Source organism: Talpa occidentalis, unplaced genomic scaffold (genome assembly GCF_014898055.3).
Source record: "Talpa occidentalis isolate TD23 unplaced genomic scaffold, MPIMG_talOcc4v2.1 talOcc4.11, whole genome shotgun sequence".
Taxonomy (NCBI): Eukaryota; Metazoa; Chordata; class Mammalia; order Eulipotyphla; family Talpidae; genus Talpa; species Talpa occidentalis.
In genome coordinates, this window is record NW_023601104.1 from 41,138,168 (window position 1) to 41,165,465 (window position 27,298).

The 27,298-nt window shown below is 48.5% G+C and overlaps 2 protein-coding genes across 5 annotated transcripts; one reads left to right on the plus strand and one right to left on the minus strand.

The window, feature by feature from the left end:
* The first annotated feature begins 44 nt into the window (after positions 1-44).
* REM2 (RRAD and GEM like GTPase 2) lies at positions 45-3,802 on the plus strand. Its single transcript, XM_037503036.1, has 5 exons — positions 45-207; positions 1,440-1,781; positions 2,013-2,086; positions 2,929-3,136; positions 3,507-3,802. The coding sequence occupies exons 1-5, from the start codon at positions 111-113 to the stop codon at positions 3,800-3,802; spliced, it is 1,017 nt and encodes a 338-aa protein (XP_037358933.1). The 5' UTR covers positions 45-110.
* Positions 3,803-12,432: 8,630 nt separating this feature from the next.
* RBM23 (RNA binding motif protein 23) lies at positions 12,433-26,726 on the minus strand. 4 transcript variants are annotated; one of them, XM_037503041.2, is made up of 15 exons: positions 26,358-26,397; positions 24,931-24,979; positions 20,685-20,760; positions 20,017-20,126; positions 19,465-19,515; positions 19,176-19,343; positions 18,576-18,629; positions 18,014-18,131; positions 17,731-17,883; positions 17,505-17,642; positions 16,633-16,698; positions 14,368-14,563; positions 14,157-14,285; positions 13,978-14,062; positions 12,433-13,897 (listed from the first exon to the last, which is right to left on the minus strand). In XM_037503041.2, exons 3-15 carry the CDS (start codon positions 20,748-20,750, stop codon positions 13,894-13,896), a joined length of 1,338 nt encoding a protein of 445 aa, XP_037358938.1. In that variant the 5' UTR covers positions 20,751-20,760; positions 24,931-24,979; positions 26,358-26,397; the 3' UTR covers positions 12,433-13,893. The 4 variants fall into 4 exon arrangements, with proteins under 4 accessions (XP_037358938.1, XP_037358937.1, XP_037358939.1 ...); XM_037503040.2 differs by lacking the exon at positions 24,931-24,979; XM_037503042.2 differs by lacking the exons at positions 12,433-13,897; positions 24,931-24,979 and having other exon boundaries at positions 13,974-14,062.
* Between the last annotated feature and the right edge of the window lie 572 nt (positions 26,727-27,298).

The window sequence follows — 27,298 nt, forward strand, 5'->3', positions numbered from 1 at the left end:
CAGGTGTCTTGGGGGGGGGAATATGTGGGGGGGTGGTATTTAAAGGGAAAAGCTGACAGTGCTGCTGAGTGAGGGAACGGGTGCTGCAAGCAGACTGCACACGCACATCGATGCACACAGACACTGACATGGACACGGACACAGAAACCACAGCACTCTGTCCCTCCGGCAGCCACCAGGCTTCCCCCCCAGGGACTCCCACACCAGGTAAGGCTGAGCTGAGCAGGTCCTGCCTGAATCCTTGAGGGTGGGAGCTGAAGCTTTGGTGGAGAGGTCAGAACTAGGGATTAAAGGAGCTTGAACCCAAACAGCAAGAGAAGAGCAACTTAGGAAGTGGAGCCCCCACTCAACCGCACACCTTGGGCTGGGCGGGGTGGGGGGAGGAGAGGAGAGCTGCCTACTGTCCCCTCCCCCATCACTCCCGGGCTTCAGGCTTCGCTTCCCCGGTGCCTGGCCCCTAGGTCAGCCACATTCCCCAGAGGCTGGGACGGGCTGGAGGGAAGGGAGACCGGGAAGGGGCAGCCCACAAGCCTGGGAAGCACCGGGGGCTACCCTGGGGACCTGTTGTAAGGGTTTCTCTGGCTCCTGGAGGCCTTGGCTGCCAGCCAAGTATTGATCCTGGGCTATTTCCAGCCTCTCTCCATCCCCCTTTGTTGTGTCTGTCTTCCTCCTCCAGTTCCCCTGACCCATGCATTGTCACTCTCCCTCTTGCCTCGCTCCTGCTCTCTCCCTCTCTCTCTCTCCCTCCCACCCTCTACCTCGCCATGAATATAATATTTCCTCGGACTCGCAGGCACAGCCAGGGATGCAGGAGGGTTCTCACACACAATCTGCACTGGGGGATGCTCACTTACAGGGCCACGGGAAAGGCAGCCCCTCTTACACACACACCCACGGACACCCAACACACAATCTCAAAATGCAAAGGCTTCCCTGGAAACGGGCTCCTTGCAAAGTTTTTGACTCTCCCAGTATCCACCCCCCAGGAGGAGGCAGGTTTGGGTTCATGTGCCCTGTGCCCCTCCCCAGTGTGGGCATTGCTGGTGCAGGAAGCAGTAGAGACAGCAGCTCTTGGTGGAAGGAGGAGCAGCCCTGGGGCCAGAGGCCTAGTCTGGGGGTGTGCCTGTGTGTCAGTGTGAAGTGCGAGTGGGTGTGCAAGCCTGCGTATAGGTACCTCCCCTGCACGGAGAATGTTTTGAACAGGCTGTGGTTGGAATCACATTGGACAAGCTGTTGGGTCAGCTCCTTGCAGCCCCATGAACTCAGAGACGGTTCAGTGTAAGAGGTCGGACCAAAGATTCTCAGCTACTTCTGGGTCGTGGTCATCAACTGAGCCTGCCTGGGCCTCTAAAGACAGAGCAGACAGGACTGAGCCCTGTGCAGATGGCTGGGCATTTCCCACTCATAGCTTCCTTTTCTTTGTTTGCCCTTCCCCCCAGAAACAGATGCCACACTGCTAAAGAAGCCAGAGAAACTGTTGGCAGGGTTGGACCTGGGTGGACCATCCCCTGCCCCAGGGGCCCCCAGAAGAAGAGGCAGTATGCCTGTCCCCTACAAACACCAACTGCTGCGGGGCCAGGCTGTAGATGAACTTGACTGGCCACCTCAAGCCTCGTCCTCTGGCTCTTCTGACTCCTTGGGCTCAGGAGAGGCAGCCCCCACCCAAAAGGATGCCATTTTCAAGGTCATGCTGGTGGGGGAGAGCGGCGTGGGCAAGAGCACCCTAGCAGGCACTTTCGGCGGTCTCCAGGGAGACAGTGCTCATGAGCCAGAGAACCCAGGTATTGGGGAGCCCTGAAGGGATTGAGTACCCTGGAGGCCTAGTTAGGTATGCAAGATCTCAAGGCATGAGCAGCCCCTGGAAGCCAGAACCTAAGAGAAGTTTCTCCAATGCCTTCTGTGGCTGTGCTCCCTAAAGAGGTTGGGGGGTGGTCTCTGAGACCTGGCTACCAGGTCTCACAAATGTTTGGGAGCTCTAATGGGCTCTGTTCTCTGTCTGGATTTCCCAACAGAGGATTCCTATGAGAGACGCATCATGGTGGATAAGGAGGAAGTTACCCTAGTTGTTTATGACATCTGGGAACAGGTAAGAACTCAGATGGGGCTGTAAGCAGGTAATGGAACCTGGGAGGGCTGGAGAAGGGCAAAATCTGGTGGGACTGCAGGCCCTGGCTCCAGTATGTACCTGTCACAGTATCACCTGAGAGAGCAAGGCTGGTACCAGTGTGCATGCCAGGGCTTTGAGATCGCTGTCTTTCCAGGATCTTCTCACCTAGAGGAAAGTTAGGATCTGAGTTTGACAAACCTTGCAGATGCAAGCCCCGCTGAACACCCTGAAATTGACCCCATGCGTTGTTCAACCTGGAAGAGTCTGATCTGACAGGATAAGAGCTCGGGGCTCTGGAATATCAGGGAAAGTGGGGAGGGAGAAGAGGATTCCTGAATATTTGAGTATTAATGGTTACTATGCAGCAGTGAGAGGCTAGATTACATACACTTGAATAGCATTCACTTTTTTTTTTTTTTTTACATTTTAAAAGGACACGTTTATTAGGAAAAGGACAAAGAAAAAGAGATTCACCTTCACAGTCACAGGCAGGCAGAGAGCTGCCTCTTGCCAATGCAGAAATTGTACTGATAACATATTTAGCATTCACTTTAAATTAAAAGTTTAAGCATAAGAAAGTAGGATGGGTTAACCTAGTCCAGGATCCTGTGCCCCCAATTCTCCCTTGTGGGGCTTGATTTACCAACTTCTCCCTCCTCCACACACACACTCTGGGTGTGAGGATTGCACCATTAAATAGCTCTGCTGTCCTAAGCAGGAACTTTCTCCCTCATGTCTCTGGGTCTTCATTCCTGATGTGGAGCTGCTGGAGGATCTCCCACGCTCCTGCCCTGATACGCTACAACTCTGCCCATCTGCAGGGGGACGCAGGGGGGTGGCTGCGGGACCACTGCCTTCAGACCGGGGATGCCTTTCTCATCGTCTTCTCAGTCACTGACCGAAGGAGCTTCTCCAAAGTTCCAGAGACCCTACTTCGTCTCAGGGCTGGGCGACCCCACCATGACCTGCCTGTCATAATCGTTGGAAACAAGAGCGATCTGGCCCGCTCCAGGGAGGTCTCACTGGAGGGTGTGTATTTGGAACCTCATCCATCCTGCAATCTCTGGGACTCTCCCTTCCAAGTCACCTCTTGTCCCTAAAGCCTTTTCAAACCTTCCGGGCTGCACAAACTCAATTTCATTTAGCACGAGGCTAAGGGTAGACTCTCAATGCCCTTGCCTAGGGGGCTGCAGAACCCCATCACTTGCCCTCACCTCTTCTCCAAGACCCCTTTCTCCCTCCCCTCCATACCACCACTGCCCTGCAAGTGATCCCTGCCTGGTTCTTTCAGTCTCCAGATTCACTTTCCCCAATTCCTTCCCACCTTGGGTAGCTCCCCAGGCTCATCCCTTGGGCCTAGTGCCAGGGGCCAGAAGCCTGAGCCTGTTCCTTCCTACAGAGGGCCGCCATCTGGCAGGGACACTGAGCTGCAAACACATCGAGACATCGGCTGCTCTGCACCACAACACGAGGGAGCTCTTCGAAGGCGCGGTGCGCCAGATCCGGCTGCGGCGGGGTCGGAGCCACGTGGGGGGCCAGCGGCCAGAGGCGGGCAGTCCGGAGGGCCCTGCACCGCCAGCGCGCCGAGAGAGCCTCACCAAAAAGGCCAAGCGCTTCCTTGCCAACCTAGTGCCGCGCAATGCCAAGTTCTTAAAGCAGCGCTCTAGGTCCTGCCACGACCTTTCCGTGCTCTGAGCTGCGGTCGCCATGGTCACCGCGGTCGCCATGGTCACGGCGCCCTCTGTTCGCCCCCCTTCGCCCCGCCCCGCCCTGCCCTGTCCGGCTTCCTTTGTGAAGACCGGCTAGAAAACCAAAAACTCCCAGGCTGCCCTCCCGGCGTGCCTGCCGAGGGGCCGCGGTCCCACCCCTGCCACTGCGCGTTCTTGCAATACCTCTCGCCCCGGAGCGCCTCAGGTGGGCGTGCAGACCTGTGGGGGGCGGCAGGTCGGGAAGGAAAATAGTTCTGCAAGGTGTTTTGTTTTTTAATTTGCGCGTGACCACCTCTTCTGTAAAGAGATCTTAAAAGGTGGAACTGGAAAATTGCTTTGTAGGCTCCTTTACAGCTGTCTACCTTTGTACTCTGCGCAAATAAGCCTCACCTTTAAGAGAGCCGCAAAGGTAAAGACACGGAGATCCAGTCCCAGAGACGTCCCCAAAACATTCCCGCTCTTATCTGCTGTATTTGTCCACTTTACCTTTAAGAAGTCCTTAAAGTCAAGGGCCTGGAAGTGCTGTTTTTGAGAATTGATTCTGTGACTTGCCGTTCTACCACTGCACTTCCCCTTTAAGGTTATTTAAAGGTAAGGCGTGGACAGTCTTTCTGCCTTCAGATGCCAGCGTGAAGAGCTGAGCTGGTGGTAACCCCCCTTAGGCCTGGCCCAGGAGGCACCGCAAGGGGGCCACCCTTACCTTTTCAATAAAGGATTTTTTCTACTGCACTTGCTCGCTTGTACTCTGTTCTCTCAGTCCCACAAAAGGAATGGATGTAACGCATGTTACAAACAGAAAATCAGGCCTAGAGGAGCAGGGAACCAAACCTCTAGGGTGTCTGAGAACCTAGTCCTGGTGAGCTCCATGCTAAGCTGCCTTACAGGGAATTGGGTTCAATTTATCTCTTTGTCAAGGGTTCAACTTGCTCTTTTGCTGATGAGGAAATAGGCCTGGAGAGGCGCAGGGACCTACTGTCGGTAGAAATAATTTAGTAACTTACACTAGGACCAAATCCCCAGATACCAAGCCCTCATCAACTTACCCCACTTTATTCTGCAAGAAGGCTGGAGGGGGGTTGGAAGTGGGACCCCCATCCCACCAGGGAGGCCCATCAGCTGGGGCATGATGGAATCAGCCTGTACCTTCTCTGGCAGGGCCCCTGCACCCCAGCTGTCACCTGCAAAGCCTGTGTGAGAACTGAAGCTGTCAGTGCCTCCCCTGGGGACGCCCACGTCTGCTGCTGCCTGAGCCATGAGTCTGAACAAAGGAGCAGAGGCAGCAGTTCCCCTCACCCCTAGACATACAATAGCTACCTGAGTACCTGACAGGTCTCCACCCCACACAGGTTCCCAGAATTTGATGTCAAGAGAATGAGATGTCTCCTGAATCCAACTGGGAAGGAGCCAAGGCAGAACAGCCCAGCAAGGGTGGTTATGAGATAACATGAATTACAACACTATCCTTTGCACTTTATTCACCTAATCTGTTAATTCTTTAATGACTACATAAGGTGTTACTACCTCTTTTACTGTGGAAGAAACAGGGTTTAAGTAACTAACCTGAGGTCAACAAGCAACAGAGCTGGGATTCTACTCAAGTCTGCAAGATACTTGGTGATTTTATCCAACTTTCACCTGAGGTTCCCCTTTCAGTAAGGATGGGGGCAGGGAGAGAGACAATCAAGGAAATGCAGGGGCCTCAACGGACAAGGCAATGAGCAGTGACTGTGGTAAGAGGATCAGAGAAATTACATGGTTCCAGTGGAGTAAGCAAGCTCTAAACTCTGGGGACCATGAAGAGAGGCAGTTCAAATCTTAAAATGCAGGAAAACACTCTGGACCCATTAAGGGACCAGATGGCTCCACAGTTGGGTTGAAACCTCAGGGACATGAAGAGGAGGGGTAAGAGACGAGCATGAAAAAGATTTGGTGCCTCACTGCAAAGGACCTAAATGCCAGGCAAAGGATTTTTTGTCCAACTCTGTAGGCAATGAGAGTCACTGAAGGTCTTCAAGGGTGGCAGTGACACGATCCTTTGGGAAGTAGAAGCTGGAAGAGGTGTACATGGACCAGAGGGGCCTCCCTCGCAGTGCAAGGTGTTAAGCACAGCACTGTGAAGCTGGCCGCAGCCTCTGCACCATGAGCTCAATCCCTGGCTGGCCGGTGAGCTACCCACATGGTGCAGCAGACCTCTCCTGACTCGCCTGCTGCTCCCCTCAGCAGTGTATTTCAGTCTGCCTGCTTGTTCTGCTCCCCACTCTATCTCTGGTGAATCCTCTCACCCCCCGCACCTCTGGCCTGTACCCCAGTTCTTGTATGCAGAAATAAATCTTTAAAAAAATTTTTTTACATGGATCGGAGCAGCAGAGGCAAGGCCTGAGGAGCTATGTCACTAGTCAGTCATATTTACAAAGGGTAACGAAGGCCCTCCTGAGGCAGGTGTCAGTGAGAAAGAAGATAAAGCATGAGTATGAGAGTCAGAGTCAATGAGACTTGGCAACTGAATGGCTGGGTATAAAGAGAGGAACCAGTCTCAGGTTGTGGGAAGCTGGTATGTTTAGGGGACATAGGTGGAATTAATGGTTCCTTTTTGGAGACAAAGTTTGAGATGCTATAAAAATCCATATGGAGAGCTTTAGCAGCAACCTGGACAGTTGGGTCTGGAATTCAGAACACGTTGGGCAAGAGACACAGATATGTACATAAGCACCATAGAGATGGCAGTATCTGAGGCAGAGGAAAGGCTGAGATGCAGGGCCAGCTTAATGGGTGTGTGACCTGTGCAGTCACACAGGGCCGCACACTTAGTTCACTGCTCTGCTGCTGCTCTTTTGAAATTCTTTGAACAGGAGTCCTGCATTTTCATTTTGCACAGGGACCCACAAATTATATTAAGGGAGACCCCAAGGGAAAGGATGCAATACATGCTGGGATCCTTACTCTCAAACCATACACAGCCCTAAAGGGTCTATAATTCCTGTGAAATGGCACCGTCTGATGTGTTTGTGCAGGCCTGAGGATAGATTTCATTAGGTTTCCACAGGGCTCTGTGAGCCAACAAATTATTACAAGCCGGGGTAGTACTGATTGTCGCTGGGAAGGAACCAAGTGTGTGGAGGACAGGTGTGCGAGGTTTACTTTTCATCCTTTGCCCTTTTACTAGTAGTAAATTTACTACCTTGAATCATATATTAACTGTGTAGAAACTCGGTAATAGAGAACAAAGCCGTGGTGTTCCAAAGAAAGGAGAGAACCAGAGAGTCCTAGGAATAGGCAGATGAAGAAGGCAGAGACGCAGCCACCAAAGAGGGAGTGGAAGAAGTGGGACTGAGCGTGTTGTGGCTGCTGTCAAGGGAGGAGGGTTTTTCTAGAGGCAGAGTATCATCTCAGGTCAAATGTGGTGGGAGGACGAAGAACAAGAAAGCCAGTGTCTTTCATGTGGCAGAAGCTGAAAGTGTACATATTGAGGAGGATGGTAGGACCTTTCCCTTGAGGGGAGTCACACAAACCACAAACCGCCTTCCCTCCCCCCACAGTCCCCCACCAACTCACTTAGTCCCATCAGCCCGACCCATCTGTGTGTTCCCTCCAGACGCCTACAGGGAAGAGCTCAGAACAGACAGAAGCTGAAGCCACGCTCCCAGCAGACTTGGGAAGAGATGGGGTCTCCTCTGAGCGTCAGGCCATTCTTCTCCGCCCCCTTTGGTAAAGGCTAAGTAGGGCCCAGCTGCTGATCTGGGCAGGTGTGAGAGATCAGCGAAGGGCTCAGGAGCATGCCCCCTTAATGGCGGCAATTTCGTCTTGGGGTCTGTGCTCCTTTACCAGCCTAGCCTCTGCCCACCCCTTACTGGCCTCACCCCTCTGGCCCACAAGATCTCCTCATGGACTGAGGGCATGGACTGTGTGTGCTCTCCCCTGAGGGGTCAGAGGTGAGGCCAGAAAGCAGGTTATAAGGATACTGTGCTCTGGGCCTCTGCTTACAGTTGGACCTTTAGGCCCTACTGCACCTAACCGGCTTCTCCAGTCTGAAGCAGGGGCCCCTCCTCTTCTGAAAGGCTGCCAGTCACGGAAGGACACTTCCGGGTTAAACCCTCACTTCCAAAAAGTCCACTCTTAAATGCATTTCTTAATTAATCTAAGAGTTCCAATCCACATCAGTCGAAGTGAATTTTTCCTAGACATTTTTATCTTCCACCCACAAATGTTTGTTGTTCCCCGTAAGTACTGCAGCATGTCAGTAATCGCGTTAGGCCCTATGAGAAAACAAACACAAAAAAGACACTAACCCTGCCCTCAAGCAGTGAACAACTTAACTGGCAATAGCACTACTGTGGCCAAAACAGCAGCAAACTATGCCACATTCTGACTTTCGAAAAGCATCATGTGCTCTAAGAATTCTGATAAAAAGAAACAAAATGTGGAAGACATATTTTAGGAGGTGGTCCTTGAAGATGTAGGTAAAAGAAGGAAAAAAAACTCCCTGTGGTGAAACCACATGAGCAAATGATCAGGGAAAATGGTGGGCAATGTGCTGCATGATGAGGCAAAGAAACTTTTAAAGATTCATTTATTTATGTACACAAGAACTGGGGTACAGGCCAGAGGTGTGGGGGTGAGAAGATTCACCAGAGACAGAGTGGGGAGCAGAACAGGCAGACTGACTGAAACACACTGCTGAGGGGAGCAGCAGGCGAGTCAGGAGAGGTCTGCTGTACCATGTGGGCAGCACCCTGGCCAGGGATTGAACTCGTGCTGCAGTGGCTGCGGACAGCTTCATAGGTTGCATCCTAACCCCTCGTGCCACCAGGGAGGCCCCAAAGAAACTTTTTATACACAAATCATGAAAATTGAGGTGGATGACACATTCAAGAGATCCGAAAACTAGTCAAGGCAAAGGCATCCTACTTCTATCACCTTTATCATCTCGGCTCTCTGATGGATAAGTTCAAGGTCTCTTTTCACCGCCTTCATTCTCTTTTTTTTTTTAAAGATTTATTTATTTATGCATACAAGAGCTGGGGTACAGGCCAGAGGTGCAGGTGGTGAAAGGATTCACCAGAGAACAAGTGGGGAACAGAACAGGCAGACTGACTGAAATACACTGCTGAGGGGAGCAGTGGGCGAGACAGGAGAGGTCTGCTGCACCATGTGAGTTGCTCCCTGGCTGGCCAGGGATCAAACTTATGCTGCAAAGGCTGCGGCCAGCTTCCCAGTGCTGTGCTTAACCCCTTGCGCCACCAGGGAGGCCCAAGATTTATGTTATTGATGTATACAAGAGCTGGGGTGCAGGCCAGAGGGACCGTGTGTGTGTGTGTGTGTGTGTGTGTGTGTGTGTGTGTGTCTGTGTCTGTGTGTGTGTGTGTGTGTGTGAGAGAGAGAGAGAGAGAGAGAGAGAATTTACCAGATACAGAATGGGGAGCAGAACAGGCAGACTAACTGAAATACACTGCTGAGGGGAGCAGCGGGTCCAGACAGGAGAGGTCTGCTGTGCCATGTGGGTTAGTTCCCTGGCTGGGGATCAAACTCATGTTGTAGTGGCTGCGGACAGCTTCATAGTGCTGAGACTTAACTTCTTGAGACACCAGGGAGGCCCAGCTTGCTAATCTCTTAAGCACAGTGCCACTCTGGAGATACAAATTGAAGTTGTGGTTCACAAGGTCCAACATGCTTTCCACAGGATTCACAGGGAACCCATTATTGGATTTGTTGTGTCGGGAAGATTCACAACGGAAGCCTCAGCAATAGTATTATACTGCACAATTTTCCCATCTCATGTTCAAATTGTAACTTTTCTTTAGGCAGAGGACCTGTGCTGATTCAAAATACTTATTAGAAAGAAAACTGTCTGAGTAGGGTAGGCTCTGGAGACCAACAAAGGCAGGTGCTATAGGAATGCTTGTGGGGAGGTTAGGAGGGATGCTAAGCAAAGGGCTATTAAGAGAACGTTCTGGGATTTTCCCTAGTCAGACAAAGCAAAGGGCCCTAGGTATCGTGAAGACACCTGGGGGGCTCACTTTGATTTTTCAAAGCTATCTGGTTGTAATCTGATTGTTATACAGAATTTCAGGCCTGAGGAAATTGGACCAGTGGGCTAGGCTGGTAGTGTGTGACCCAGGACCTTGCAAACCTGAGACTTTAGTCCAGAAAAATTAATAAAAGTTTTACTATTACCACTGCTCCACCCTCAGATCTCCCCAGGAATCTTGAGCATTCTCTGAAGTGGCATAGGAGAATGAGGTCAAGTAGAAAGCCAAGTGTGTAGGCATCCAGAGGAATGGGAATGATGGCAGTGGCAATGACAAGTTCTAAGCCTCTACCTGTATCAATACATTTGAGTCTCATCACATGCCTGATAGGTACACTACTGTTATCATTTCCTATTTACAGATGAGGAGTCTGAGTTAGAGAAATGAGGCAACGTCCAAGCTTACTCAGCTATTTGGTGATGAAAGAGGGATCTGAATTGTGCAGTTTTGTTCCAGAACGTGGCCCCTCTGCTGCAGGATGATCACCTGGCTTGGTTGGGCTCAGGTGTTGGGAGGAGAAGGCTGATTCTCAGTACCACTCATTCTAAGCAGGCAGGGTTCAAGATGCTTCAAAGTTGATTGAAGGTCCCATCCCTTCTGGTACACTGGCAAAAATTTGACAGGTCTCTGATTTCTAAGGTCATGGTTTCCCTTTTCTGCAATCCAGCACTGACTGGCTCTTTTCCAGTCATCAAGCACCTCATCCATCTACCCATTGCCCTCAAAAATAACTGCTTAATGGCACTCCAGTAACTTCAGCCAATTTCTTAAGGGCTCTTGAGAGCAGATCATCTGGGACAGCAAACAGGACTCATCCAACTTTAAAAAGTGATCTTTGATCAACTCTTTCCTTGTCTCGGTACCTAAGTTTGTTGGGCTACTTCACCTCACACTTGCAGAGCTCTCTCAATCAGCACACTTTGAGAGCAAATCAGTTCTGCACACAGAGTGCAAAGTTGAGAGGGAGAAGGGATCCTTGAAGCCAGAAGAATCAGACACAACTTCTCAGACCAGAGTTCCTTTCCTGCATTCAGCTCACAACTACTGACTTCACCTGGTTGGCATGGAAACATCAGTCTCCAGTGGATGGCAAGTAGCGATTTAGGCAGAAAGCATCAAAGGGTACCATGGTAACACCAAGAAGTGTAAAATTGCCTCCCCTCTTAGAGGAATGAAGAATGGATGAGGCTGTTGGGGAAACCAGGCTGGAAGAGTGTCTTTGGAGAGCATGGCTCTAACTTTAACAGAATGGGAATGAATTCAACAGATATTTAATACATACAAAGTAAAGCAATAATGAAAAAGACCCATCTATGGATGGACTTATCAGGCTATAACCATCTAGCAATAGAGTTTACAAGAACTGTAAGTAAAGGCTAAGATCTGTTAAGTCGAGCCAGCTCCCAAGTAGGAAAGCTTATCTTCAAAGACAGGAATTTGACCAACAGACAAAGGGGCATAAAGAGAAAAAAAGGTAAGCAGACATGGATGTAGAAAAATTTTAGGGTAAAATGAAAATAAAGGGTATAAAGGTGGAAAAAGTGATTCTTTCCCATAATTTCAAGTCCATAGCTTCCACAGTGGTGCCAAGAAGCCAAACTTCCTGGGTTGGAATCCCAAATTTGCTAACAATATGATCATGGGTTATTTAACCTCCAATGGGGATCAGTTTCCTAGAGTAGAAGTTGTCTTCAATATTCCTCACCTCCACCATTTTTTCTCTCAACAGAATGCTGCGTGAGGAATGAAGAACCGGGAGCAAGAATTGAGGTGGGAGGAACCAAAGTGCAGGAAGGCCAAAGGAACTAGGGTTGGGAACTTAAGGAAAGCAAGAAGATATGGAGCCCCTCTGGGGAGGGCACAGGGCAAGGCCTGTGAGTATTTATAGTCTGAAGTTCAAGACAGCCACGAGGCGGCCTGGTCCATTGCCCCAGGATGACTAGCAAAAAATGGCCCGCACTGCACTTCTCAGGATGCATTAGCGGCCTAATCAATAATATAGGGGGCCTGGGCCATAGCCAGCTTCTCCTACCTAAAAATAATGCATCCTTCTTCCCTTCCCCCAGGTACAAAATGCAAACTAGGATAAGGAAAGGATGGGGGTGGGAGCAATGAGAACAGCAGCAGCAGGTAAAACTGCCGGAGTCTAGAAGAGTCAAGAACTAGACCGGGTCCCAGTGGCCTTTTATACCACATGCAGGCTTCAAGTACTTAATGTTTCAGTATGAAAATTAACCGGAGACTACATCACCAATAAACCTTCACGCTGCTTATAAGTCTGAGAGCTGACAAATTAAACCTAATAGCAATTATCCGTATTTTTAGCATGACAATAAAGTCTTAACACTGTTGCCATAGAGATGAGTGAAGAATGGGAGCCCCACCGAGTCCTGCCCCTGAACCTTAGGCCTTTTCCTCCCGCAGGTCCCTCTGGCGAACCCTTATTAGAAGACCTACAAAGCAGGCAGGTGTGCCTCCCTTTCAGCAGCACCATTCCTGGAATACTCAGCAACCTGGAATTCACAGTTCCAGGCCTGTGCGGGTCCCAGGCAGAGCCACATGAAAGCAGGAGTTGAGAAAACTCACTCAGGAACAACAGTAGCCGCCAAGCCAGGGGAGACCTGATGTATAATGCCCAAACGTCCTCAGATACTGGACTTGGATTGCTGCAACAAAGACGGCTGAAGCCAATGGAAAGAAGAGGCCAATGGAAAGAAGGGTGAGCTTAGGAAGACTTTTCTGTTTCTAAACTCAAGCTTATGAAACACCCCTAGAGGAAGGTGCAGAATGTGCTACTGTCACACTGCCATCTAGTGGAAAGACAAGGTCTGTCCTGAGGCACACACAGGTCTTGGAAGTGTGTCCAATGGGCACAAAGTTTTGGAGCTAGTTAAAGTGAAGACACACGGAGGACAGCATGGGGTCCAGGGAATAATGTAGACACAACTGGGGTACTCTGCCCAGTTGTGAGCCTTTAGTTCATTTTTCTTTCCATAGTTTAGATAAAACAAAATGAAAATAAAGGGAAGAAAACGCAACGGCGTTACATTTTATCTCCCCAGAACCATTCATGTTTTCGGCTTATAAGAAGTTAACATCAGACAGAAACACTGAGACGACACAGATGTGGGCAGCAGCTACCACAACAGCAGGGCTGGCCTTTTATACAAAGTTTATATATATATATGTATACATATTTATGTACAGAGACACAGGGTATAAAATCCAGTGAGGAGGAGTCACATGTACCCATGTAGGGGACGGGAGCAGCTTTTACAGTGGGGGTTAAGCCCAAGGTAGAGGCACATGGGAAGTGGTGGAGAGTAGCAGCCTCACCTCCATCCTCCCCCTTGGCCAAAGGAAGGACAATTATAGAAAGGAAGATGGAAGATTTTGGAAAGGTATCCCATTTTCACTAAACTCTTGAATGCCCCTAAACATCTAAAGTTCCTGAAAGGATAGCGCCCACACCTCCCAGCCAGATGCTGAGTTCACAGTAGTAGTTCTGGCCCCAAGCTGAGTTCTAAGGCAGGCTTCAAAATGTCCATGTGATCTTCCAGCGTCCTTTCACAGCAACAAGTCAGCACCTTTAAGGTTCACCCCCCAAAATCCAAAGTCTTCTTGGACCAGAAGCCTTAAGGGTTTTTCCTTGACAGATTGCAGGGTAAAGGGAGAGGAAAAGTAGAGGTTAGCTCCTTCAGTTAATGCCCTATGGCTTTCCCAGTGGGGGAGGAATGGAGGCGTCACTAAGAGGTGGCTGGGAAGGGCAATAAATCCAGAAGACAAGATACGGAGAGACAAGTATCCAATGTACGTGGAGATTCTGTGCTCTTTGATTAGCGGCTTTGCTCAGCAGAGTCCATTCCCAGTGGGGCCAGGGGAAGGAGCTCTTCTTGGTGTCTAAGGGTGGCCCCAATTCGCCCAGAGTCAATGTCCATGCCCTCAAGATGGCTTGGTCCACAGAATTGAGAGGGAGCCGTGGAAGGGTAGATTTGGAGAGGGGAATGGCAGGACCCAGAGGCACAGGGAGGCAGTGTTCTGTGCCACTGATTTACCTGTGGCAAGGAGAAGATGTAAGCAGAAAGCCAGTGGAAAGAAAACCAAGGACAAAAACAAACTAGGCCCTGAGACTCACATGGTCTGGGGGGTGAAGAGGCTGGAAAGCTGGAAGCACTGGGAAGCAATTGCCTGGGAGGCAAGGTTCAGGGCTGGACTTAATGCTGGAACAAAGAGAGGGACAGTGAATCAGTGACTCATAGGACTCCTTCTTTCTAGGTCCCATCCCTTTCCTCCCTATCCCAAGTCCAAGTCTACCAGTTAGAGCCGCTGGGTTCAGGGCCCCCAAAGGAATGGCTCCATTCAGTTGCAAGGCAGCAGCTTGGGTGGTGGCGGCAGCGGCAGCAGCAGCAGCAGCAGCTGTGGTTGGCAGCTGGATTCCAGAGCCTGAAAAGGAAAGAAAAGGTGGGGCTAAGCCCTAACCCTTGATGTAAAATCCAACTCCTCTTCACTCTGCAGAGAACTCTACCTTCTGCCAATTTGGCCATGAGCTGTAAACGTCCACTAGCTGATCCCAGATCCAGCTCCTGGTCCCCATCAGGGAAAGTGATGTCTGTGCCACCATCCGGTCGCTCAGTTACTTGGCCAACCCTCATAGGTCGACCAGCAAGCTCAAAGCCATTCAATTGTTCCAGAGCACGCCGGGCACATTCGGAGTCAGAGAACTGAAAGAAATCCAGGTTGTATCAGTCACCTCCTGGTCACAGAAGCTCTCCAAGTCCCACTAACATGTTAGTTCTGTGATTGCACGAAAACTGCACGCTCATGCTCACTGCAGCACAAACTTCTTTCCCAGGGAATGTGACTTAAGATCTCACTCCCTTTGCCATGGGGCTCTGAAAAGGACCTTTGCCAGCTGACTCAACAGCAATCACTTTTTAATCTTCCAGCTCCATTAAGAACTTTATAATGCTGGGGCCTCCCTGGTGGTGCAAGGGGTTAAGCACAGCACTGTGAAGCTATCTGCAGCATGAGTTCAATCTCCGGCCAGCCAGGGAGCTACCCACATGGCGCAGCAGACCTCTCCTGTCTTGCCCACTGCTCCCCTCAACAATGTATTTCAGTCAGACTGCCTGTTCTGTTGCCCACTCTGTCTCTGGTGGGTCCTCTCACCCCCTGCACCTCTGTCCTATACCCCAGTTCTTGTATGCATAAATAAATAAATCTTTAAAAAAAAGACAACTTTATAATGCAAAAGGTGTATTATCCTGTAGGAAACCTAGTCTGACAGACTATTTCAAAAACAAGCATAGGAAAATAGACGTAAGACAGACTGAGAACCAAGGTTCCTGGGCTTCATTTCAGCTTTTAGGAAGTTTCACTTCTTAGTCAAGAAGTAGCAATTTGGGGCCTCTCCGGTGACGCAGCGGTTGAGCGCTGGGTTGCGAAGCTGCCCACAGCCTCTGTAGCGCCGGTTCGATCCCCAGCCCCTGGCGAGGGTCCCACATGGTGCACAGACCTCTCCTGCCGCCCGCTGCTCCCCTCAGGAGTGTACTTCGTCATTCTGCCTGTTCTGCTCTCCGCTCTGACTCTGGTGAATTCTCTCCCCCTCCCACGCTTCTGACTGTACCCAGTGCTTGTATAAATAAATAAATAAAAACATTACCAAAAAAAAAAAAAAAAAAAGAAGTAGCAATCTGGATAGAACTCCAGAGCTCAGCCTTAGGAACATACTCCAGGGCTGAGAGCAGGCCTGTACTACCTCAAGGCCCACACACAACAGTCCTGCTGACTCAGGGACCTGCTCACCAGGGGGCCTCTGTTCTCCAGTGCCTCTTATGCATACCAGCAACAGCCTGGCATAAAGAGGATTCCCTGTTGACTGTTTTAAGTGTCAATGGTATTGACCTAAAAGGCAGCAACACAGTGTAAAATGGTCCCACAGAAGCCTTTCCGCATCTGAGTCACACAAGGAGCTAGAGAAGGTACTTGCCACCAGGAATAACACAGCTGGCTTTGTTTACTCTGTTATTACCTGCCCTAAGGGCCTGGCAAGTGCTACTGACAGTTCCTAGGCAAATGGTGTAGGTGGCTTGCCCTTGGATACTTCTGAGGTGAGCAATTCCCATGGTAGAACACAACCTACCTACCTCCCCTCTGCCCTGCAGGCAACTGTGGGGGTGTATGCTGCCTGGATTGAGCCCAGCGCATATCAGCTTCTATCAGACATTGTGGCTGGCAGCCATTCCTCAGGCTGGAGTCACAAGGGGCTGGAAGAACCAGTTATGGGAGTTGGAAAAAATTTTGTTGAAGTGTCAGGAAAAGGTGAGACCTGCCCACTATTAGGGAGCCTAACTACTCTCCTACAGTGGAATTTAAATATAAAGATACTTCTCAAGGGATAAAATGCTTCTAATGGGATAGTGCCAGGAAGTATAACTTCCTATTCCCACCTCTATCATGAAAATAAACCAATTCTATAAAACAAATCTATAAAAGTCTATTCCTAACCTCCCTCATGTGCCCAGCCTTTCAGCTGCGTCTGGCACCATTACTATTACCCAAAGAGCAAGTTGCAGCACCAGGGAAGCTGGCTGAATTCCTGGATACCCCTATACCAGGGCCACTAAGCATTTAGGACTAAAGCTGAGATCTCAAGCAATGCACCCAAGGGGCACAAGGCTAGCCCAAGCTTCAGGCACCCAGGCCTAAAGGAGGAGAATGAAGCTAAGCTGCAAAATCAGACAAATGGACAAACTCAAACTCAAATGAAAAAGTTAGACTAGAGACTCACCGTAATGAAACCATAACCTTTAGAGCGTCCTGTATCTGAGTCCTTCATCAGAACAATATTATCAATCTGTGGAATAGAGAGAAATCACTAATGGTCTTTTGCCAAACCCACACTTTTAATCATTCCTACCCAGACTATTCTAAACATCTCTAACTTTCTGACTAACCAATTACCTCATCTTTGAATCTTTTTTTTTTTTTTTTTTTGTGGGACCCTCGCCGGAGGCTGGGAGGCTGGGGAACGAACCGGCGCTGTAGAGGCTGCGGGCAGCCTCGCAGCCCAGAGCTCAACCGCTGCACCACCAGGGGAGGCCCCGAATCTTCGTTTTAAAAGGACAAAACAGGGCCTCCCCAGTGGCGCAGCGGTTGAGCGCTGGGTTGCGAAGCTGGCCGCAGCCTCTGCAGCGCCGGTTTGATTCCCGGCTGCTCCCCGGCCATCAGAGGAGGGTCCCACATGGCGCGCAGACCTCTCCTGCCGCCCGCTGCTCCCCTCAGCAGTGTACTTCGGTCCTTCTGCCTGCTCTGCTCCCCACTCTGGCTCTGGTGAATTCTCTCACCCTCCCGCGCTTCTGACTGTACCCAGTGCTTGTACAAATAAATAAATAAATCTTTAAATAAATCTTTAAAAAAATAAAATAAAAGGACAAAACACTTTCTGACTAATCTAACTTAATCTGAATCCCATGATTTAACTGTGCCTCACCCAGTTGTCTACTGAGAATGTAAGAGAGATGGAGCCTAATTTCCACAGCAGGGAAGTTAGGCTCCATAAGCCTGTTATGATGCAAAGCAATGGGTCAATCCAGGTCAGACAGACTCACTCTTCCAACCTTTTCCAGTTCCTTTCAGAGCTGTCCCTCACTTCCAACTCACTTTGCCAAAGGGCTCAAAGATGCCCCGGAGCATGTCCTCGGTGATATTGAAGTGCAGGGAGCCCACATAGAGGCGCATTGGGCCACCGCTGCCCTTCTGCAGGTTGTTGGCCATGGCTGCCAGTCGGTTTTTCTCAGCCTGGGGAAAGAAGAAATGATGATGGGTCATGTCCCATACCTCCTATCTTCAATCCGGTTTTCTCATGGCACTTTTTCAACCTGCTCACCTGGGAGGCCTGTACAACGATCGGCACGCCCAGCAGCCGCTGCCCAGTCAGCCCGATTGCCAGCGGCACAGACTGGATTTCACAGAATTCCACATAGGCGATACCCTTAGAGCGACGTGAGTTCCGATCTGAGATAATACGCACATCACGAACCTAACCAAGGCAAAACAAAAAAACTCTGAGTTGGGTATAAAAGAGAAGGGACATGGACAGAAGGTAAGTTACTCAGAAGAGCACTGGGGAGGAAGGGGTGCGGGGAAGGTGCTAGAAGGGGGAAAGCTACCTTGCCAACAGCAGAGAAAAAGTCCTCCAGGTCTCGAGGTCGAATACGGGCAGCTAACTGCATACAGAATACAGTGCGAGCATCACGCTCCTCAGGACTCAGATTATCAGCTGGCTCCCTAAAAGTGAGTTAAATTTGTTGAAACCTCCCTTCCCAATAGCTGGTCACCACTGTTCAGCCACCCCTACCTTCAAGTACCACACATTCTTGAGGTCTGGCTCCAATACCCTTTTTTAAAAAAGATTTATTTATTTATTTTACTTATGTATGCATACAAGAACGGGGGTATAGGCCAGAAGTGCAGGGGTGAGAGGATTCACCAGAGACAGAGTGGGGAACAGAACAGGCAGAGCCACTGACATACACTGCTGAGGGGAGCAGTGGGTGAGACAGTAGAGGTCTGCTGCATCACGTGGGTCAGCTCCCTGGCTGGGGACTGAACTCAGACCATAGAGGTGAGGTGATAGCACTGAGGCTTAACCCCTAAGCCACCAGGGAGGTCCTCCAACACCTTTTTATTCAAACTTCAAACCCCTAGAAAAAGAGTTGATTATCAACTCACCTGACAGGGCTCTTCTCTCTGAAGTGAGGACTCTTACTGTGTCCATATCGACGCCTATGGAAGAGAAAGCAACAAAAATGAAAATCATGTCACCCAACTACTCACATTGGTCCAATGCTGGGTCTTCCATCATTAAAAAAACAAAACAAAACCAAGGGTCTCCCTGGTGGCGCAGGAGTTAAAGTCTCAGTACTATCAAGATATCGTCAGCCACTGCAGTATGAGTTCGATCCCCAGCCAGGGAGCTATCCACATGGCGCAGCAGACCTCTCCTGACTTGCCTGCTGCTCTCCTCACTAGCATATTTCAGTAGATCTGCCTGTTCTGCTCCCTACTCTGTCTCTGCCGAATCCTCTCACACACACCCTCTCCCTGCACCACTGGCCTACACTCCAGTTCTTGTATGCACAAATAAATAAAAATAAATCTTAAAAAAAAAAAAAACACATTCCAGCACCTTACCTCACATGTGAATTCTTCATACCACCCTCCAGTAACTGGATCTCCAAAGGGTCATAAGCACCCTCACCCATGGATACTATACACATTTATCTCGGATTATAACACAAAAGTGGTGATCTTATTAGCAAAAGGTAGTACCCAGTGGCAAGTGGTGGACTCCTGTGGCGCAAACGATCCTCCCGACGTCGGTCCCGACTTCGGGACTCACTACTATGCCTATGATCCCAGCTATGGTGATGACGCTGCCGATCTCTACTTCGACTCCGACTGTTTCTCCATCTATGCCGATCCCGATCTCGACTACGGCTATAGAGAATGACAATAAGGCTGTCAAAAAACAACAAACCTCTTCTTTAATGTACACCGTCCCCTAGTATCCGTCCATTTATTATGTTCTCAAAACTCCCCAACCCCCAGAATTACTGACCTGCACTTTCTGTCTCTGCTTTTACTATGGCTTCGACTCCTCCTCTTCTTCCTGTGAAAGACAGTGCAAATTTTTATTGCTGAGGCTTCAACATCTCTCTCACCCCACCCTTACCTCTATTAAGGTAAGGGTGGGGTGAAACAGAAAGGAGTGAAAGGTCAAAGCCCAGAAGATGTCTGCAGGGTAGTTCACAGCAACTGAACAACACCTACTAATACACAGCCCTGAAGGCTGTCAGGCATTTGAAGTGGCTATCAACCATCCCTCTGCCCCCAAAGCCAAGCAAAAGCTGGTGTTTTCCTTATCAGGGGTCCTCTTGCTATTTTATTCAAATGAAATCTATCAATACTAGGACTGATCTACAAATCTACACTGGAAAGCAGGGACCAGAAGATCATTAAACTACATGACCACGACTCCCATGATTCAGTGAAGCCAGTACCAAAAGCCAGCAGTCTTATGAGCAACCACCTCTCTGTTTTGGGAGGTTCTCCAGGACAAAGGTGCTTCCCTTGCCCAAGAAGACAACGTGTTTCTTTGAACCCCACTTACTTGTTTGCCTCCCCGCTAGCGCTGCTGCTCCCACTGGTCCCACTGTTGCTGGTGCTGTCAGTGGGGTTGCGAGAGCCATCCTTTTTAACCTCTTTGCTTTGCTGCTCATCCTGAGGGGTTCACCAAGAAAATGTCACAAGGTACAGACTCCATTGGTTAAAGAAAGAACAAAAGTAGACAAGGAAGAAAGCTCAAGAAATCAAAACTCTCAATTATCTAGCCAGATTGTGAGTACCTGGATTTCCTAACAAAGAGAATAAGAAAGAGGAAGGGAGGAAACTATACAAAATTATACAGAATGATAGAATTTGATGTCAAAACTTCAGCAACCCTAAATACATTCCACTGACATCTATTTTCCAGGAAAATGAGACATTAGAAATAGGTCTGAGGTAACCTGACTACCTTTTCTGTCACTGAGAGTTATGAACAAAGCACTTGTTCTCACCACATTATGTGCCCATTTAGTCCCACCCCTGGTTTTGTGAGCCATCTCTAAAAGCATGACCCCTGAACATGAGTCTCCAGCACAGCTCACTAGAAGACTATGCCTTTTATGAACACCTACTGTACCCAATTAACAAACAAGAAAAGAGGATTCACAAAATGTTGAAACTGGTGATCCACCACTGTTTTTTCTTACTAATTTCTGTATAAGGTAATATTACCTCTTCTTTTTTATAAGGAGCCTCCAGCATGGCTTCAATAACTATATCAAAGTCATCAGATGCCATCGTAGCAGATCTGAGGAGAAGACATAGAGACCTAAGAACCTCATTTATATTTTTTCCTTCCTTCAAACATCCCACATCCCTTGCCCTCTCCAGGAAACAGATTTCAGGATAAGTAATTCTGGTTCTTGAACTCCAAAGGGACCTTACTAGTCATTGCTTAACCTAGATTTATTTATTTTTTGCACAGAACTGGGGTGTAGGCCAGAGGTGTGGGGAATGAGAGGATTCACCGAGACAGAGTGGGGAGCAGAACAGCCAGATTTACTGAAATACACTGCTGAGGGGAGCAGCAGTTGAGACAGGAGAGGTCTGCTGCGCCATGTGGGTCAGCTCCCTGGGTGGGGACTGAACTTAGGCTATAGCAGTAATAGCACTGAGACTTACCCCGTAGGCCACCAGGGAGGCCCTAGATTTATTTTTTTGTACTTTATACATCTGAACTGGCTCTGCCTTGTAGTTTAGAAAAGGTCAAGAAATACAAAAAGGCAAAATACAAAACAGATCTTATCCTGTGAAAAGAGAATGTTGGTACTCAAAATTACTATTCTCTCTACAATGAACATAAGTACAATATCAGTCTACTGTTTGAACTTCTGAATAGGGCCTCTCTGGTGGCGCAGGGGTAAAGACACAACCTATGAAGCGATCTGCAGCCTCTGCAGCACAAGTTCGATTCCCAGCCACGGAGCTACCCACATGGCGCAGCAGACCTCTCCTGTCTCACCTGCTGCTCCCTTCAGCAGTGTATTTCAGTCAGTGTGCCTGTTCTGTTCCCCGCTCTGTCTCTGGTGAATCCTCTTGACCCCCTCTCCCCCCACACCTCTGGCCTGGACCCCAGGTCTTGTATGTATAAATAAATCTTAGAAAAAAAAAAACTTCTGGGGCCTCCCCGGTGGCGCAGCATTTGAGCACTGGGTTGTGAAGCTGCCCGCGGCCTCTGCAGCGCCGGTTCGATCCCCGGCTGTTCCCCGGCCACTGAAGGAGGGTCCCACATGGCACGCAGACCTCTCCTGCCACCCGCTGCTCCCCTCAGCAGTGTACTTCGGTCCTTCTGCCTGCTCTGCTCCCCGCTCTGGCTCTGGTGAATTCTCTCACCCTCCCGTGCTTCTGACTGTACCCAGTGCTCAAATAAATAATAAATAAATAAATAAATAAATCTTTTAAAAAAAAAACAAAAACAAAAAACTTCTGAACAGAAACAGGCAATGCTCTAAATAAAAAGGTAAAGATATGACTAAAAATCAAGAGCAAGACAGAGCAACACCAGAATACAAATTTGCCCTAAGATCCTCCCCAACGCCCCCCAACCCAAACACCAATAATTAAGCATCTTTCAAATATCACCAACTACAGTTTAGGTAACTCTGAAAGGTTAAGACTGGTTTAATCAATCCCTCTCTAAAAGTCGTTTTGTTAGGCAGGAAGGACAAGACTTCTGTCCCCAAGTTCTCATATCTAGCAATGATCTTTCCCATTCTTTTCAGAACAGGTCTATCATATAAGAAAAACAGAAGATACCAAACAACATCAATTGCATAAATTATTTTAAAATTATTAATCTGGGGCCTCTCTGGTGGCGCAAGGGGTTAAGCACAGCACTGTGAAGCTATCTGCAGCCTCTGCAGCATGAGTTTGATCCCCAGCCAGGGAACTACCCACATGGCACAGCAGATCTCTCCTGTCTTGCCTGCTGCTCCTCTCAGCAGTGTATTTCAGTAGATCTGCCTGTTCTGTTCCCCACTCGATGTCTCTGGTGATTCCTCTCACCACCAACCCCACACCCTTCTGGCCTGTACCCCAGTTCTTGTATGCATAAATAAATAAACCTTTAAAAAATTATTAATCTGAAATTACTGTTATAGTGCAACCCCTTTATAAAATGGGTTGCTTGACTGTGGGTCCTCACCAGCCACTTAAAGGGGACTTATTAATGCTAAACTGCAGACACACACAAAAGGTTGACAAAAGGTTTATTTACAAGGGAAGGGGAAATGGGGAAATCAATAACTCAGGAAGGAAAAAGAGGGAGATAAGTTCATAAATGAGTCTTACGTTCCGCTGACCTGGAATCCCAATGACCCAGCAAGTGCAGAGAGCGACACCCCCCACCCCTCAAATGGCCAGTTAAATACTCAGAGAACATAGCTGCTTAACTCCGCCCTCAGGTACTCGCAACCTTCCCTTTGGGGATCATGGGATTTGTAGTTCCCAGGGTCTTGATGGCGTGGGGGTGGAGTCCACAAAGCCTGTATGGAGTTTGCTCAGGACATCCTTTCCCCCTAACATTATCTTTATATACAACATAGATTATTCTCAAAATAATAATGCTGAGTGAGAAAACACAAACTGTTCCCTACCCTCCAAAAGAGAATACATACTGTATGATTCCATTTATACAGAATTCTAGAAAATGCAAACTAACCAGTAGTGACATAAAGCAGGTTTGTGGCTGCCTAGGGACAAGAGCAAGTTGGAAGGAACCACTAAGAAAGGATTACAAAAGGGCACAGGAAACTTAAGGAAGTGATGGCTTCATGGGTGTTTATACAAATCAAAACCCATCAAATTGAACACTTTAATATATACAGCTTTATGTCAATTACAGCTCAATAAAACTGGGTAAAAATAAAAACTAATCTGGGAATTTCTGTGGATGGTTAATCATAATCAGACTTTTGTATCCACAGAACTTTGTCCTTTCTAATTAATTTTTTTATTTATCTATGCATACAAGAACTGGGGTACAGGCCAGAGGTGCTGGAGGAGAGAGGATTCACCAGAGACAAAGTAGGGAGCAGAACAGGCAGATCTACTGAAATACACTGCTGAGGGGAGCAGTGGGTAAGACAGGAGAGGTCCGATGAACCATGTGGGTTAGCTCCCTGGTTGGGGATGGAACTCATGCCACAGTGGCTGGTGATAGCTTGACAGCCACAGTGGCTTGTAATAGCTTAACTTTAATGCCTGAGCCACCAGGGAGACACAGACTTTGTCCTCTTTTAAGCAGCTGATGCATCACCCAGTGATACTGTCCTGGTTGCCTGCAGATCCACAAGCTACTTCGGTAGTATAATAAAAGTAATACCAGTGCTATTTATAGTACCTAATGTTGCCAAGTACTGCCCTAATCATGTTATAGATATAAAATTCTTGGAAAAAGAAAACAGTAAAAATTACTTGGAAGTTGAATTTAAGGCTTAAAATGGAAATCAACTGAAAATCAAATAGGTATGTCTTAAACCCAGTGACCAATCTCTTATAACAATATTTACACTTATTTTGCAATCAGATTAACATAGGCATATGTTGGACAAATTGAACAAATGCAAAAATTGAGGATTTGTGAAATGCCCAAAGTCACAGAGCGCCAATGATGTAGACTCCTGATCTTAGTCTTCTGATTCTAATGTATTTGTTATTTCAGATTACCTCTCTCCCTGCTCATGTGCTTCACTTAAAGTTCATTTTAAAAAGGACATAGCACACCAAATTGTCTACTGTTAAATATAAACTCACCTAGAGAATTAATGTTCTGATAGGCTTATCCAAGAATCAGTCCTATTAGACACACCTTACTGTGTGGCTTTCAGATGTGAGATGTATGTACTACAGGCTTCAAAATATTAGAAATCAGGCTAACTGCAATTATACTGCCTGACGTATTGTAGAAAATAATCCTAAAAATAGTTTTTGATCCTCAAACCCTGTTTCTCTCAGTCACTCTGGCTACCAAGTCTATATACATTTTCCAAGAGTCAGAAAGTTCCTTTTTAATTTTTTAAAAAATATTTATTATTTATTTATTTATTTATACAAGCACTGGGTACAGTCAGAAGCACGGAAGGGTGAGAGAATTCACCAGAGCCAGAGTGGGGCGCAGAGCAGGCAGAAGGACCAAAGTACACTGCTGAGGGCAGCAGCAGGCGGCAGGAGAGGTCTGCGCGCCATGCGGGACCCTCCTCCTGTGGCCGGGGAGCAGCTGGGGATCGAACCAGCGCTGCAGAGGCTGCGGGCAGCTTCGCAACCCAGTGCTCAACCGCGGCGCCACCCGGGAGGCCCCTCCTTTTTTATTTTTTGACAATCTGCCTTTTTGTCTTCAAATGGAACGTTTCTGGTTCAAGAATTACTGTGCTACTGCTAGTACAGGGTAGGTATAACAACAAATGCAAAAAACTTTTACCTAAGTGGAGAAAGGAACCATCACCTTCGGAGTAAAGTTCTCATTCAGACTAAGGAACAAATGAACGAAATGTGTTTAACAGGTATGTACAACCCCATCACATTTGGAAACAGGAAATCTCACTGGATTTAGTGGTATTTTCTAGATGTTCTAAAAAGCAGTAAAGTCCCAAACAAGATGCATTTTAAATTGGTAGTTGTCAAAACTTTTTTACTGTCCTAACTTAGGGTTAGATTCCAATCAATCTTATCCATTAAAACACCATCGTGCTGTCTTCCATCCTTGCTCCAAAAACTGCACTAGGGACTCATAATCATGGCAGTGCCTGGACCATGTCCTAGCAGTCAACACCCAAGTCAGCACTCAAGCTCCACTGCTGAGGGAGCAAAAGAGCAAAGAACCACTACTTCAGGCAAAATTCACTAAGCCCTAGAATCCAGGGGTGATGGTAGCACCATTTTCTGGGTCTGGTCAACGCAGTGGGCACAACAATAGCTAAATTAAGAAGAGGAACCATAAAACAAAAACATTTTTTGTAGGGCTGCCTTTCCCATTTTGTGTAATAAGCCTTTAAAAATATGGTCCTGGGGGCATCCCTGGTGCCGCACTGGATTAAGTCTCAGCACTATGAAGCTATCCGCAGCCACTGCAGCACCAGTTCGATCCCAGGCCAGAGAGCAACCCACGTGGCACAGCAGATCTCTCCTGTCTCGCCTGCTGCTCCCCTCAGCAGTGTGTTTCAGTCAATCTGCCCGTTCTGTTCCCCACTCGATGTCTCTGGTGAGTCCTCACACTCCCCCCCCCACACCCCTCTGTCCTGTACCCCAGTTCTTGTATGCATAAATTGTTAAAAAAAATAATATGGTCCCATAAGTGACAGTTTGGCACCATCTGTGCGAGGGCCGGGGTCCCAATGCTAAAACCTAAATTGTGGCCTCACTATACACTCTATTAACACGGAATATGTGGTCAAAAAAGAAAAGTGAGAAGAGTTCACAGAGATCAACATAATGTACATGAATCTCCATAAACTGAAAACTGAGACGGAAATCCCTATTCCTCTCATGTGAGTGGTGGCACTAAGTCCTGACGCCAATCCTAGGTGTTCTCTCAGACCGCGGAGGGTCCATGCTCCCTCCTCAATGAGAACATCCCTAAAGCCTCGGGGCTGTGGGAACCTCGACATGGCATCTTTATCTGTAAAGGACAAAGTCACGCGGATGGCGAGCGTTAAAATCATGTCAGTGAGCTACATTTAGGTAGTGAACACTTCCAGATCAAATTGTAAACAAAAGATGTTTTAACAAAAAGTTTGCCCGTTCCTGCTCCTGACGCCATTTTCTGCCCGTGACGTCAGGGGGAGGCGCCGCGCGGCAACGTCACGCAGAAGTGACGTCGCTGTGGACGGGGGTTTTGGGATTTCTCACCAGTTCCGGGTCCCCGCAGGGGGCTCCCGGTTCTCTCCGTTCCTTTGGGCGTGTAAGGTGACGCGAAGTATGGCTGTGTCCACAGTCTCCGCAGTAAAGGCAGCACCGCAGCCGTAGCTGCTCTTGTTCCCGCAAAATGGCGGCAGCCCCGCTGTCTTCCCGCACGTTCCCCAATCTGCGCAGGCGCCGAAACATTCAGGCGGTGGAACTAATCTCGCTGGTTTCGCGGCAACAGCCCGAAGCACAGATTTCATTGGCTAAAATCCTAAACATGGGCGGAGCCTAACTCAAAAGTATTTTAGCAACTGGCAAATTCCCATTGATTGGCTAACCTCTCGGAGACTCGGGCAAAGAGAAAGCTTCCTTTGGTGGCCGCGCATCGACCTCTCATTGGCTAAATGACTTGCGAAAGGCGGGGCAACGGGGGCACATTACCTAGAGAGCAGGCCTGCCCTTACCCGGCTCCCCGCGCCCAGGTCGGCAACACCAACACCGTGGGCGGAGCCAACGGGAAGATACAACTGACGTTCTTTGGCCGTCCCTATGCTAATTTGCAGACTTGCCGGTCATGTCTGAAACAGCTTTGTGGAAAGGAACGGCGATTGCCTCACGTTGGGAAGGATGCTAGACTCTGCGTACCCGTATTGAATGGGGTGTCTACTTGTTATCATCCGCCTCCTGTCCTTGTTGCTTGGGAAGCCCAAGTCTTCACAGATCTTCAGCAGTGACTTATGGTCATTGACTGATCCAGCATTTCACAGACTTTAGTTTAAACCAGTGCCCCACACGACTCCCTCTGGGTGAACTTGAGTTTCTCAGGTGACTCTTTTCCTCTCTTCTGAGTGGTGGCACTAAGTAATATTCTCAGTCCTCTAATCAGAAGAGAAAGAACTGATGTCCACCCTCATGTTCCAAGGGCTTCAGGGGCCCCAGAGCCTTCA